Below are 15,740 nucleotides of genomic sequence, written 5' to 3' on the forward strand. Positions count from 1 at the left end.
AACTTACATTAATTAAATCTTTTTGGAATTCTTTAAAAATCTTAGGTACAAACAGGACACCAAACGTAAATTAAAATTAATTTTACATGTATTTATGTTTTTGAAGCACAACCGATAGACTGACATACCAAGTATATTATATACTGGATAATCACCAAAAACTTCAGCAGTCTATCTTAAATGGTAGTAAAGAAAATTACAGGGATATCATTAAAGAAAAAGTTAACTAAAGAATAGTTTTGCTACTAAACAATCTATCAAGAAAAAATATTCTGCTCTTCAAAAAACCACAAGTTGTGGTCCTATGTTTTTATAATCTATTTATGATGAATAAGAAAACTGTTTTGCTTTTGTTCTTTAAGAGAAAGTAAAAAACAACATTTTTGTCAAGAATATAGGTACAAATACCCAACTAGGTAATGCGGCACTAGCCTCTATGTTCTTATTTAAGAAAGGAATAAGCTTTAATTGTTATTTCACTCCATAGCCCTTAAATGTCCCAAAATTAATGGACAGACAATAAGCTTCATAATTTTTTTAACATGTACATTGTTCGAGCCGTTTTTGAGATCTTACTGGACATACAAAAAGACAATCAATCATCTACCAATATAGGATTAGTAAGTTGTGTAAATATGTATTCATATCTCTTGAAATATAAAAAGCTGATGAAACATAAGGACTACAGTATTTAGAAAAACTTCATCATGTTTCTGGTGAAATTTTATTGCTGAGATGGGGTTTTAAAAAATGCCGCGTTTTTTCGACAATTTTTTCGACATTGATTGATAGAACGAAGACAATGAGATTTCAACAAAGAGTATACAACTTAAGAATTCAAAATTTTTAAATTATTATTTTAGCCATTTGTATAATGTCTAATACAACTTAAATCCATTTTCGCTGCATATTTATTAATGCATCTTTTTAGAGCTGTATTATATATTATACAAATGGCTAAAATAATAACTTTGAATTTTGATTTCTTAAGTTGTATACTCTGTTAAAATCGTACGGGGCATTGATCTTCAAGATATCTTTTAATAAGGTTTTTAACATAGCATACAACTTAAAAATTCAAAATTTTAAAATTATTAATTTAGCCATTTGTATAATGTCTAATACAGATCTAAAAAGATGCATTAATAAATATGCAGCGAAAATGGATTTAAATTGTATTAGACATTAAACAAATGGCTAAAATAATAATTTTAACATTTTGAATTCTAAAGTTGTATACTCTGTGTTGAAATCCCATCGTCTTCGTTCAATCAATCAATGTCTAAAAAATTGTCGAAAAAACGCGGCATTTTTTAAAACCCCATCTCTGGAGGTAAGGCAAACACCTTTATTCCTGTTACAAACACACACACACACACACATACACACACAAAAAACAAACACGCATCTTTCATAATTGTCTCTGAAGAAAGTTTGAGAAAACATTTTTAGAAATACAAAAAGTTTTTATTATCTTAGTTTAAAATATCAAGAATCTCTTGTTCTAACAAAGAACTGTTTTATTCATGATTAGAGCAGCAATAATAAGTTGATAACGATAAGTCCAGACTGTGTAGGTACTGTATTTGTAAGTGATATACATCTATGCAGTTAAACCTGGAGAGTTTTATATAGTTCCTTCAAACTATCATAAATTTCTACGTTATTGACAATTACAGCAAATAATATTATAAAATAGTCTTTCTTAAGATGCCATATACCTTTATTTCTCAATTGTTCTAAAACGGGAAAAACATTAAAGGAATCTCTTTAGTAAATACCTTTTATTTTTACATTAAAGTAAGATATACCAAAACACATATAATTCTGGAATAATACACAGCAACGTTGTTGAAAAGAGACTATCCAAGGAAAAACACACACAGCTTAAGGGGGGGGGGGGGGGGCGAAAGTGACACTTTTTGAAACCAAAACTAAAAGTCAAAGGAACTCAACTAAAAAAAGAGTTACAGGTCTGACATTTTGCATGGCAGTTGCTTTATAGGGGTACAATATGGAACTGTGAAGAAACGGCGGTGCAACCGCCGAAAACCGCCGAGAAAAGGCCAAAAAAATTTCGGCAGGAAACGTTGGTTTTCGGCGGTTGCGCCGCCGTTTCTTGACAGTTCCATATTGTACCCCTATAAAGCAACTGCCATGCAAAATGTCAGACCTGTAACTCTTTTTTTAGTTGAGTTCCTTTGTTGACTTTTAGTTTTGGTTTCAAAAAGTGTCACTTTCGCCCCCCCCCCCCCCTTTGTAGTCATTTGTAATTCTGTACATTTTTAAAAGCTAAGCTTTTTATGAACTTTTAGAACTTGTTAGCTTCAATTTTGATTCTAGGGATCTTAATGAAAGTTCTTCAAATTAAAACTTGTGTGTAAAGATTTATATAGCAATTTTGTATAACTTTGAAACCTTAACAACACAGGAACAATTGTCTAATACATTTAAACATGTAATTAGGACTTTCATAAGAATATGTATAATTTCTTAGCATATGGTTAGCATCGCTCCTTATTGTTGTTGTCATCCTTGTTCCGTTTTTTAGCTACAATTTTATCTAATTCTACAAATCTTAAATCTTTCATACAATTCTATTTAAAAAATATCTTGAAATGAAAACATATTTTATTCCTAAGAAAATTCCAAATTCATATTCTGTAAGTAAAACCACTTTTTAATTCTAAGTTGTTAGTTTGTCTGTAATAAAAGGGAAAAGTAACACAACTTTTAATATAAAATTTTTGTAGGTATAAACCTCAGTTAATTATAAATGAGCCTTTTTCAAAACTAGTTTCTAGGAAGGATCTAAAGGGTAAGACAATTGCCGATAAGTTGATGTACAATCATCACCAATGATGATACACAAAATTACCCATGTCACATAAAGTTACATGTTGAGCACTTATAAAAGCCCCTCCCCCCTTATTTTCAAAATAAATTAAAACAAGGATGACAACATCCATAAGTAGCGAAGCACAAAAATTGTGGATGGGAATACGTAGAAGTAGATTTAACGTGTATTTATTAAAATCAAGAATAGATTTATTGAAGAATATAAACACGAAACCTTGTATTATTATGTATGATAAATTACATACTAGATGCACATAACAATGGGAAAAAATATTTTTAAACTGTTCATGCAAAAAAGTTTTAAAATTGGACCAAAAATACCAATTGGACCAAAAAAGATATGGGGAAATATGTCAAACATATAAAAATAGCCAAAAACTTGCTAAAAGGTACTTTGGCTGCCATTGTTTCTTTTCTTAAAACGCCAGAAATTTAATTTTAATATCTTTAACTGAAAATTTTTTCAAATTGGACCATAAACACCAAAGATATGGGTAAAAATGTAAAAAATATAAAAATAGCCAAAAACCTGCAAAAAGGCAGTCTGACTGTCATTGTTGTTTTCTTCAAACAACAGGAAATTTAATTTTGATATCTTTAACTGAAAAAATTTCGAAAATCGGACCATAAACACCAAAGATATGGGGAAAATTGTGAAAAATATAAAAATAGCCAAAAACCTGCAAAAAGGCAGTCTGACCGTCATTTTTGTTTTCTTCAAATGATGGGAAATTTAATTTTGATATCTTTAACTTAAAAAATTTTGAAAATCGGACCATAAACACCAAAGATATGGGGAAAATTTAGAAAATATAAAAAATAGCCTAAAACCTGCTAAAAAGCAGTCCGACCGCCATTGATGTTTTATAGTTAATTGTGCTCCTTAATGATGGGAATGTTGTCAAAAAATTCCAGCTCTCTATCTTTTATAGGAGCCGAGAAAATCACGTTTCCCCCAATTCATTAATTACGGACGGACGGACAGACGGACGGACGGACGGACATAGTGAATTATAGAGTAGCTTCGCTACTAATAAATGGGCGAGAGTAGTTGTTCTTGTAGTACTTTTTCTCAGGTAAAGTTAGGTTATATAGGGAACTGGGTAAACCCCCATGGGTTGGGCCACCCACGACGAAGTTAGGTTTTAGAAAAGAAAAACTAACCAATTTTTTGATTTATTTACTAATACAGGAGGGTAGGGAGAAGGGGGGGGGGAGTTTTAGTGCCCTACAAGTAACTTTAGGTGGCAGTACCGAAAATTGATTTAGAAATTTTAAAAATAGTCATTATTTACTTAAAAATCCTTTGCATTATATTTTTCTTGTTATTTATAAAACTTCATGTATTTTTTGTTTCTTGAATGTTAGTAAAGGTTAAAAAAATATTTGAGAAAAAAATATAAATATTTTATTAGGATATCAAGTGAAGTGGATTTTAATTCCATTTTCATATTCAAAGAAATTTTGTTTTATTTGTGGGAGGGTAAGTTCTTTAAAAGGGGGGAGGCGGATGTGCCACTTTATGAAACCAAAACTAAAAGTCAACAAAGGAACTCAACTAAAAAAAAGAGTTACAGGTCTGAGATTTTGCATGGCAGTTGCATTATAGGGTTACAATATGGAACAGTGAAGAATCGGCTGCGCAACCGCCGAAAACCGCCGTTTCCCGCCGAATTTATTTTACAATTTCTCGGCGGTTTTCGGCGGTTGCGCCGCCGTTTCTTCACTGTTCCATATTGTAACCCTATAAAGCAATTGCCATGCAAAATCTCAGACCTGTAATTCTTTTTTTAGTTGAGTTCCTTTGACTTTTAGTTTTGGTTTCAAAAAGTGGCACATCCGCCTCCCCCCTTTGAAAACTCTTTAAATCTATACGTTAACAAGTATAAGTACAAGTCCAGACAAATATTTAGTATGGCTGGGCTGGATATCCGGCCAATTTCAATATCCGGTCGGATACCGGATATTGAAACTATCTGAATACTGAATGTCCGGCTGATTTTTAATGCCGGGTATCCGGTAATTTGCCAGATATCGAGCGTTGGCCAGATATATTTCAGAAGTAGGGTCAAAACCCCCGCAATCTATCAAAACCATCCTTGTTAGTTTAATAGGTTAATTGTGTCTGATATGAAAAAATGAGTATTGTCATACTTGTTTTTTTTCATAAGTGTCTAAAATTCATATAAAACGAGAGCAATATATAACTAAATTTCCCCAAAAGGGATAGTTGCGTGAAGTGTATTTAACAAGTTCGATTGTAAGCATAAGTTACAAGAATACCATCCAACATATGTAATATTGTATTGCGATAAATAGCAATTAATTTGGCGCCACCGAAATAGTTATCATGCTGTTTTTTTTGTGAAAACAGGACAGCCATTTATGTTGCATATATCCAACAATTTAAATATTTTTAAAAGTACCTGGTAGAAAATTGAAATTCTTTCAAATATTTGTCCTTAAGGTAGATGTAGTTTAAACTATTGAAATGAATAAAAATATGCAGTTCACTAAATTCAAGTTTAAATGCACTTCATGCAACTACCCCTTTATAGAAATTGATAGATTTGTTGGGTCTAGTGTAGTTCACGGTAAAAGGATTCTGGGATCGATTATCTCGAAAAATCTAAGATCTAATAAAAAATCTAATAGTTACCAAACGGCTAAACCTATCCCCACACCGTAATATGCGGCAAGAGAAGCCCTATACATAATCTGGAGAAGCCAAGATCCAATGATGCACAATGAAAGCTTGACTGAAGAAAACAGGCATAAAATAAATATTTTTCGCGCATTTATGTGCGATGCGAGATAATTGTGCATTATTGAGTAATGGTTATTCCCGATAATTTGTAGATTTTCTTTAAATGGTTAAAAATTTCATAATGTGTAAGTTAAGCTGTTTGGCCGCTAGAAGCCTTTAGGGATTTGAAGATTATTGATACTAGGAACATTTTACCGTAAACTGTAATAGTTTAGATTTGTTTGTTGTTTAATGTGATAATCACCCCTTTCCAAATATTGCCAAGAATTAATAAAAATTTCTCAAAACAATACATCTTCTAAGCTTAAAAAGAAACAATCTAATAATTTCTTTTGAGGAAGAAAAATTTAATTTAGTTTCTTATTACTCTGGATTATATTAAATACTGTTTCATCTAATTTCTAAAGGACAATTCACGCTTTTTCTTTCAAAAATTGACATTTTTTCCAACATATTTTACTGAAACCTTTTACGTTTTGTAAGAAGTAAAGGGGACGTCTTAAAAGGTAACAGTAAAATATTATTAAAAATACCTTTTTTTCATATACCTTTAATAATACATGTCGAATTCGTTCGTGTAAATGTTTTCGACGTGGCAATACCTTAAATAAATTTGAATAACATTTCGTCGATTTTTTTCTAAAGATAAAAAAATCACCATTAACAACAAAATATTGCATCTAAAAAAACGCATCTAAAACTTGTAGGTTGGGGGGAAGTCGACCACCCCATATTTTATCTTATTTTTAAAAAAGGAAAGTATGATTTTTTGGGGGGAGGGGGGGGGAAGTAAAGGGTCTATTTCTTGTGCTAACGTGTTTTTTGTTCGAATATAAATAAAATGAAGGATAAAAAAAATCATCTAAAGTATTTGTCAATAGGCCCAAAAGCCTACCTATTTGACAAATAGATAAAACACTTCTTCTCATATCCTTTTCATGTTGAGAGAATCTGGTGTGAATTTATTTCCGCACTTGTAACAAAATATCCACAAAGGGGGGGGGGGAGCTATTCAGAGATCCAGTAAACAATATTTCTAGTATAAATAGAAACAGCATAGACAGCTGAAAAATACATACAAAGCTTTCCATAAACAGGTATTAGAAACCTCAATTGAAATAAATACAAATATTGTAATGTTTCTTTTAGATTTTCAAAGTATTAAATAAATGGCTAAAAATGGTAATAAATTGCGGTATTTTAGCGGTCAATATAAGCTGTAATCAACAACTGAATTAATTCGAAAAATATTTGGTAATTTCAGCTCATTTGGAAGGGGGGGGGGGGGGCAACGCTTCACGGTAAAGATGAACTTTTTATCTACCCCCCAAATATCCATGTTTAAAGGAGGCTATATATCAAATTTTTAGCTTTCTTGGTTGTTTCTAAAAGTACAAAACCCTTTGTTTTACGGGATCTCTTTTAGATTCTCTCGCCCTTACATCAAGTCAATAGCCCTTTGCATGACCCCAATAGTTAATTTGCAATAGTACATGTTTGCAAAAATAAAACAATAGGTATACGGAAGTAAACGCACACCTTGGAAAGTAAAGAGAAAATTTTATGAACCGAAAACAATAAAAATAATCTTCATAGAACATCGATTGCATCAAAAGAAATGAAAAAGGCACATATAGTCTAGATTATATTGTAAATTCTAACTATTTTCTATTTATCTACTGAATGATATTGTCTAATTTGATGGCCATTAAAGTTTTAAAGTTAGACCGACGGAACAAGTAAGTTAGAGAGTAGATGCTTATTGATTAGCAACGTACACTGACAACAAACTCTTCGACTGCACGACCTTTGTCTGGAAGTTTGTGTGTGGTGATGAGTTACACAAAACATTCTCTCAACTCTTACAATTAGTGAAACGTGCCTGACAAAGCAACACTTGGTTCATTTTTAACATTATTAATATGAAGCGGCGTGTTCCAAGACTCGAACCCGAAACCTCCACGCTAACATTCCCCCTAATTCCGCTGGTAAAAAAAACATCTACTTACTTGTATGTGTACATTAACTGAAATAGTTTCTCCGTGATAGTATAACTCTTTGTCGAGAGAGCACTCCAAGTGTAATTTGTTGGGGGACATCATGAACTCTTTGGATACCTACATAAATATAAAATTATTGGCTAATGAAATGTAAACGAATGTTAGGGATTTTAGGGATAATGCTAGTTTTTATTATCCAATCAAAACTTATTAAAAGTCTGCTTAGTTTTTTAACAAGCGAAATTATGAATTATAAACCTTTTTTTTTATTAGTTATATTCGTTTTCATCTTTAAGCTTATGAAAGCAATCAATAAGAGAAAAGAATTTGTATCAATAACCAATGAAAACAAGCAATAAATAAATATTAAGAAACGAGGAACAATTTTAAGTAACCAATAAGAATTAAGTTACAATTGGTTTTAGCAAATTAGAAAAGGGCAGGACTTAAATAACCAATGAAAATTAAGCATTATCTCACCTCGACACTTGGCTGTTCTCCAGGCTTGTTGGGCGCGTACATAACCTGAAAAAAAAATTGTTTAAGACATACATCAAGCATTGATCATTTTATGAAGGTTTTTATTGCATGTCATTAATATCTCGCAAACTATAAACGATTAATTTGTCGATTTAGGGAAGTTAAACTAGTCCAAGAATAGTATTTTACTTCCTTCCCTACGCTAAATGATAGGTGTACAATTAGAATTGAGATTAATTCTTTTTTATGTAGTTATTATACTAGGGACTTTTTAACTACTTATACATTACTTTTCTTCAATTTTAGGGCAATTTTCGTTTTTTTTGGCTGCAACTTGTTCCAAATTGAATAAAATTGCGTATGTTTGACCAGACGTATATAATTATCATAACTATCCCTGTGTGTACTATATATTTATTTATTGAGAAGCGTTAGCATGTTTGTTTATTCTAAGTTATCCTTGATGATAGTATGAAAACATTGATTCACACACATAGAGACAGGAATAGGAGATAGGGACAATGATATCCCCCTCAATGAAAATTGTCATCAATTTAAGTTGCTACCAAAGACATCATTTATTGGTCAGTTCGTTCATCCACAGCAAGAGAGGAAGGCTTGGGGTAAACGGGTTGGATTGTTATTTGAGCCAGCTAAAAGTTTCAGTTTAGAATATGATAATCTGGTGTAACTCCACCTCCTAATTTCTTATGTGTAAAATTTTGGTCTTAAATCAATTTCAGACCCTTATCCTCTAAATCCCTGCATACACATATAATATTGGATTAATGATAGCAACAAAATAGATAAATATCATACAGGGTCTTTCAAAAAATCAGTAAAAAATAATTTGCCTCCAAATTAAACTTTTATTGTGATTCATGTAATGATCAGGTCATTACTATTTATGCATTAAAATCATTAAGATTTCATTATTTAATGCAGTTTTACTTTATTTTTACCAAAAGCTTTACTACTCTATAATTTGTCAGAAAGGCCCTGTAGAACTAAAAGTACATCTGAATTAAAGTCAGAAGATAATTAGATTTATCCAATAAATAGAACCATACTTTTTTTCCTTGAATTTGATGAATTCAATGATGATTTATTTTCAGAAAAAGTTTTTGAAAGGTTAAAACATACAGATTCTTTGTGCTGCATAAATTAAAAAAAAAATATGTTAAAATATTAATATTAAATGTGTGTGTGTTTGTCTATGTGCAGAGATCTGTTTTCTCAGTAAGAGGGGGGAGATAGGGCTGTTTATTACACTAGTCCCCAAAGTTTTATAGTGACGTTTTTTGGGAATAGTCCCTTTCGTCGTAGTTTTAAAATCTTTTTTTATAGGTTATTTTAGGTTAGGTTAGGTTATATTGGGTTAGGTGATTGCCCTACAGGGTTAGGTAATTGGTCCCGCAGGATTATAGCCCCCCGCAGGGGCTAGAAATAGGAGAAAAGCTAATGTGAAAAATACGAAGAATCGCCCCATAAGGTGCGATGTTACGAAAGGGACCATGCCCCGTTTTTTTAATTCATTACCCTAACAACTTAGGGAACTTTTGTTGAACTTTGATTGGTTGGTTTATTAAGTTGAGTGCCCAAACGATTTTAACCTCTAATTGTATTGAGAGGGAATTGATAGCTATTTTCCAATGTTTACTAACATACAGACATACACTACTTATAGAGAAGCTCTGCTTGTAATTAATGTTTGCATAGATAATATTATATATAAAAAGTACATGTGAATGCTAATTAGATTATCTAAATATTCTACATATTAAAGTACCTTCCATATAAGTATCTAGAAACACAAATCAATATTGAACAGGAAAGTGGTGGTGGGGGATGTTAGAATTAATTCAGTTAGAATATCAATTTTTAATTACGTTTATTCTTTGAATTTTAGTACATATTAAAACCAAATAAGGTTAATACACTTTAATTTAAAAATTCAAATTCAACATAATAATTTAAAAATGTATAAAAGGTACATGTTATTGTGTAATTTGAAGCATTGATATTTTACTATTTTTTGAACAAAAATTTTAAATATAAGAGCAAAATTGTAACAAAAAAGGATTACATATAATCTATTCCATTCTACGCTCTAGAATCTATTTTATTCTTCCATATCGATGCCTTTGTGATTTATAGTTCCTATCTAAACCAATCTTTTTTTTTACATTTCTGGCCTTTTAAGGAGGACAAAATACAAAAAATCTAACCATGTAAATCGGTCACAAACCTATTTGTATATTTTGAGACTTGACAATGTAGATTATAATACAGTGTCTAATCTTCCTAAAAATTGCCATTCCAAAACTTACAATAGAAGAATTATTATATCATGTTAGTTAAAGTAATTGTCAAATGTTCTTTTTTTAGCCAGATATTGAAACTGATCTTAATGCTATTTTTGGAACAATTTATCTTTTAAATTTGTTGATAAACATTGTACTAATAACGGAAGAAATAGTCAATTCTCTTAGCTTTCCTGACAGAATGACGTACAGACAGACCCAGGTTTTAGACTAGAATTACTTCAAAATTATATATCTTTTACTTTGATTAAAAGTTAAGTGAGAAAGGATATGAAATAAATTAAAATCTGGCTATGACAGATTAATATTTTGATGTTATTTTCTAATTTTATGTTTCTTTTCAAGCATTTTAGATATTTTATTACTTACAACTAACATTTATGAACTAATTTAGACATTTTAGAATCATTCTATCTATTTCAATCTGGATAGGTTCATAAGAAATAATAGCCAAAAAGTACACAAGAAATAATTTTTAGTGTAGATTTCAAAAATCAGGTAAATTAATCATTAACCAACTAATATTTTTTGTTTTCTTTATACTTGTATTGAAATACAATGTACAAGACGACAAATTAAGAAAGAAAATTAATTTAATTATTTACAGGCCTATGAAAGTGTAAAATTTGGATTTTTAAGACTTGGAGAAACTCTAAAAATCTATTTTCTTTGATTAAAAGAAAGTGTTTTAGTGCCTTTTAAGTTGAAACTTTGTATCAAAAATATTAACATCTTTATTTAATATGATTGAGATTTTCTTGATCATAATCTTTTTCCATTTTAATATCAAATGAATGATCTTCAATGAATGTATTTCTGACATATTAATTAAGTTGTAGCCTTGCTACATTGCTAATAATATTTACATCATCTCGCCTAGTTTTTTTCTCTCTTTCCTGTCATCTAATCTGTTTATACAATACAGCTAGTTGTTATTCAAGATAGCCAAAATCAGTGGGAAATGGATGTTTTTAAACAGCATTCCGCGGGTATTAAAATTAAAAGATTATATCCAGTTTTGTTAACCCTGAGGGGTCAAAAGCCTGGGCTAAAAAAGCTGGTATTGGTTTTATGATTTTTTTAAATATTTGTGAAAAATTGTCTGTAATACAATACAAATTCAGTATAACTGAGAACCAGTTATAATCCAGCGGATATCAATTGATTTCGAAACCATATTAGAAAGTTTTTTATTTCAAGGGTTTTTCTCATTGGAACAACTATTTTGCCCACCACTATTCCACTAACTGTGGACCTTTCCTTATACACCTTATAGATATATTTTTTGTTATTTCATAAAAACCTAATCTCCTAGATTCATGCCTAAAGAAAATAAACATATCCCCAACATAAACATGTTTGACAAGTTATAATTTTATGTGTTACACATTTAGAAAAAAACATCTATTTCATGATTTACTTAGTTGGTATGTCTTAATGATTAAACTTTAGACAAATGACTTTCTCTCAAAAAAAAAAGATTTTGAACAATTTAATGAAAGTGATAATTGCATGAAGTGCATTTAACAAGTTTGGTTGAAAGCATAAGTTACAAGAATACCATCACATATATCATTTGTTTTTAAAATAAATAGCAATCAATTAGGCACTACCAAAATAGTCAAAATAAATACACTTTTTTTTATAGTAATTAGACTTATTAAAGACAAATTTCTTTAAAAACAACCAAAACTTTTGAAAGAAAAAAAATCCTTGAAGGTAAATGTTTTTCTGGTAAAGTTAAGAATGATGAAGCACCTACCCATAATGTATATATTTATATTCACATTAATATATAAGTCATAGATAAAGCCAAAGGGATAGCAAAATATGGAAGAAAAAATTTGTTCCTTTTTATTTTTGTTCATTTTAACCCCTATTTTTTTTAAAAATCTAGCGAAGAAAGGGGGAGGTAAGTTGTGCTAAAATTCCGTTAAGTTGTGAGTTTTAAGAATTAAAAACAGTAGTAGAACGATAATATTCACTAAATATTTTTCACTAATATTTTTGTCTATAGTTCTTTTTAATAAGAAATATACATGTTTAAGGAAAATTATCGTTCTACTACATTTTTTTAAGCCTTAAAACTCACAACGAGATTTTAGAACAATCTAACTCCCCTTTTTTAAAAGACCTGGACAGTTGTATCCAATTAACCTATCTCTACATTACAACAGACCATGTAAGTAGACTGATCTAAATAATAGGCCAGATTGAAATTAAAGATAATATTAAAAACAAACGTTTGTAGTGGAAAGGTAGGGTATAGTCCCTTTCTGTGGCAACGCACCTTAAGAGGCGATTCTTCGTATTTTTCACAGTAGCTTTTCTCCTATTTCTAGCCCCTGCGGGGCCAATTGCCTGACCATGTGGGGCAATCACCTAACCCAATATAACCTAACCTATAAAAAGCCATTTTAAAAATACGACGAATCGCCCCTTGTATTTGTAATCAGGAAGGAAGACGACATGGACTGTAAATTACACTGGTATGCAAAGATTTCCAAGAACATTTTGTCAATCGTTGGCTTTGATGTAGATCTTTATTGGGTGTTGCAAACTAGAAGTGCCAAAATTTATAACAAATGATTTTAATCTACTAAAGGAATGTTTTTTTATTTATCAACATTTGTAGATTTACTGTAAATCAACCAAATTATTTTATATTCCAGTGCTATATATCTGATTTTTCCCCAACATATAAAACCAAAATTCGAGAAATAAGGATAAAGAATGGGATAAACAATCTATCATTACTCAATTACTTTAGTCTAAACACATTAGTTGGTATATATTACATAATATATACATACATAATACTGGATGCAGGGAAAATGTAATGTGATTCTGACAAAGAATTCTAAAGGAAAATTTCCCCACAACCCTCTTCCCCTTATCCTCTTCTTCTTACCCACCCCTCTTCAGTTTCATAAAAACAAGATATAACCCCAACTTTACTTCCAAAGGTTTCGTGATTTTTTGTAGAATTGATTGTTAGAATAGTTAGGCCTGACTGGATGGAGTCATTAACATAATTTCTTTTAATCTATCTATCCTAGCTGTTTTTTAATATACATAGATTCATAGAAGAATAATTTTTTTCCCTCTAATCTTTTCCTTTGAAATTATTTGAATTTATTTAGAATATTTCAAACCGTTTATTCTAAAAGGTAATAATTCAAAAGGTAAAGAAAAAGCAGTTTTTCAACAGGAGCAATATCTCTGTCCCAGTTAAGAGCATACATATATTCTCATGCTGTGTTTATATTATGTATTTTAATAGGTGGGCTTTCACTTCTGCACGATATTTAATATCAACATCGCACAAAATACAAAAACATAAACACTAAATGATCCAAATAGATTTAAATCGCTAACATATTCGCGAATTAAATTATAATATTATTTCTATCTCATAATTTTCATATTTCTGACATTTGAAAAATGAAATAGAGAAAATTTCATAAAATTTCTTTTTTAATAATTCCTTTGAAATGTAAAATCTTCAAATATTTAAGTCTGGATTATTTTATTCACATCATAATTTTTCAAATTTGATATTATCATTTTTATTTGATAATTAAAATATCTAAAGGAGTAATAATTTTAAGTTTAAAATCGATGGGAAATTTAAGTTGAAATAAAAAAAAACTTTCCATATAAAAATACTTGAAAAAGAGATTACCTATACTCTTAAAAGATAAATGGATGTAGAATTTATGTGGATATTATTACAGGGTAATTTTTTTGTCAATTTAGCTTGCTAACATGGAACTCGCTTAATATTTAGTTCCTTCATCCAGTAGATGGGGTTAGAATGGGGTAAAGAGGATTGAAAGGGGAATCATTATTTTAGCCCACTGCAAGGTTTACTTTATTAGAGGTCATAAAAATCTGGTGTAAGATCCAAGTAATAATATATCCATTAAAAGAGAGATATAGAATTTTTGACAAATTCTTTGAAACCTGACAGAAACAGTCAGAAAATGTTTTCTGAAAACAGCAAAAACAAAATAATTCAACTAACTTATTGTTAGAAATAAGCACACAAAGATTTCTTATTTATCACATAAAAAAATTACACAAAAGTGAAAAATTTGGTTGTGTAGTATGAACACTGTAGACAAGGTCTAGGGTTCTGGTAAAGGCAGGAAGCTTAGATAAAATAGATATTATGAAACATCACATAAATTTTGTTTACTTCGGTTTAAAATTCTTTTTAAAAACATTATTGAATGCATTTACATATGTTACAAATTATTTTGCTTTAAAAACCATGTAATTGTATATTAGGTTACGTAACAATAACCGACAGACAACCAACCCTTTGATTGCTCGATTTTCATCTGCAAGTCCTAACTGTGAATTTTAATGAGTTGTAGTTTGTTTGCAAGCCAAGGCATTCTCCCTACTTTCCCTATTAGTGTCAAAGAGACATAGCAATATTAGATACTGTTTTTATTGTCTTACGTATGACTCGATACATTCCAGTCTTGAACATCATGCCGAGGGTTAATAATGTCTGATTTAAGGTTAAATAGTTATTACTTTGTATTCCCTATTTAACGCCAGGGGAATGTTACCCTATTTTAATTATTTTATGTCAGTTTGATTTAAACAAAGCATTTGATATGCTCCCCTTAATCTTATATTATATATGGAAGTTGAAAATAACTTGCATTTGCCTATCTGTAATTCCCTGTCCAGTTCAAAATATTCATAGACATTACTGAAAATATGTACTTATAAGCAAAATTAAATCATTAAAAACAAGGACCATTACATGAAATAGTAGCAAAGCTTTATAAAACAAAAGTCTATATTTAGAGGAGGGAGAAGAAAAGAAGGGGAGAGAAAATAGAAGAAGGGAGAGAGAGAAAGAGAGAAGAGTGAGAAATGGTTAAAGAAAGAGATATAGGTAGGTAAAGGAAAGAGACAACGGGAAAGAATAAAAGAGAGAGAAGTAGGAAGATAGAGAGAGAAATAGCAGTATTACTAAGAACAGACACTGTCCTACATAGAGTAGTTTCGCTTCTACCTAATAATTTTTATAGAAAAGAGTGTTTCAAAAGAAATCAATTTAGTCATAAAGTTTTTACGCTTAACGGGAAATAAGTTTTGTAGATTCAAAGAATTTAAACAACATCCTTATAGAGGATTAACAGGGATATAATGGATAAGACAATTGTTTGAAACTTTTGGACATTCAACTTAGCAAATCAACTTATTAAAATATAGTAAAAGTACCCAAGGTTTTTATGCTAGCGAATAAGAAATGAAGACTACAAAAGTTTGGCAACTATAATTGGG

General features: G+C 30.2%; 1 protein-coding gene across 6 annotated transcripts in view; it reads right to left on the bottom strand.

The window, feature by feature from the left end:
- Nucleotides 1–15,740, bottom strand: part of krz (beta-arrestin protein kurtz) — a 78,793-nt gene that overhangs the window by 28,576 nt on the left and 34,477 nt on the right. For all 6 annotated transcript variants that reach the window (XM_080178546.1, XM_080178548.1, XM_080178547.1 and 3 more), the window contains exons 8-9: nt 8,107–8,151; nt 7,636–7,743 (exon numbers count right to left, since the gene is read on the bottom strand). In XM_080178546.1, the coding sequence (XP_080034672.1) occupies nt 7,636–7,743; nt 8,107–8,151 (153 nt within the window). The remainder of the gene's footprint in view (nt 1–7,635; nt 7,744–8,106; nt 8,152–15,740) is intronic.

This window comes from Acartia tonsa, chromosome 12 (genome assembly GCF_053477335.1).
Source record: "Acartia tonsa isolate MP-2025a chromosome 12, ASM5347733v1, whole genome shotgun sequence".
Classification (NCBI taxonomy): Eukaryota; Metazoa; Arthropoda; class Copepoda; order Calanoida; family Acartiidae; genus Acartia; species Acartia tonsa.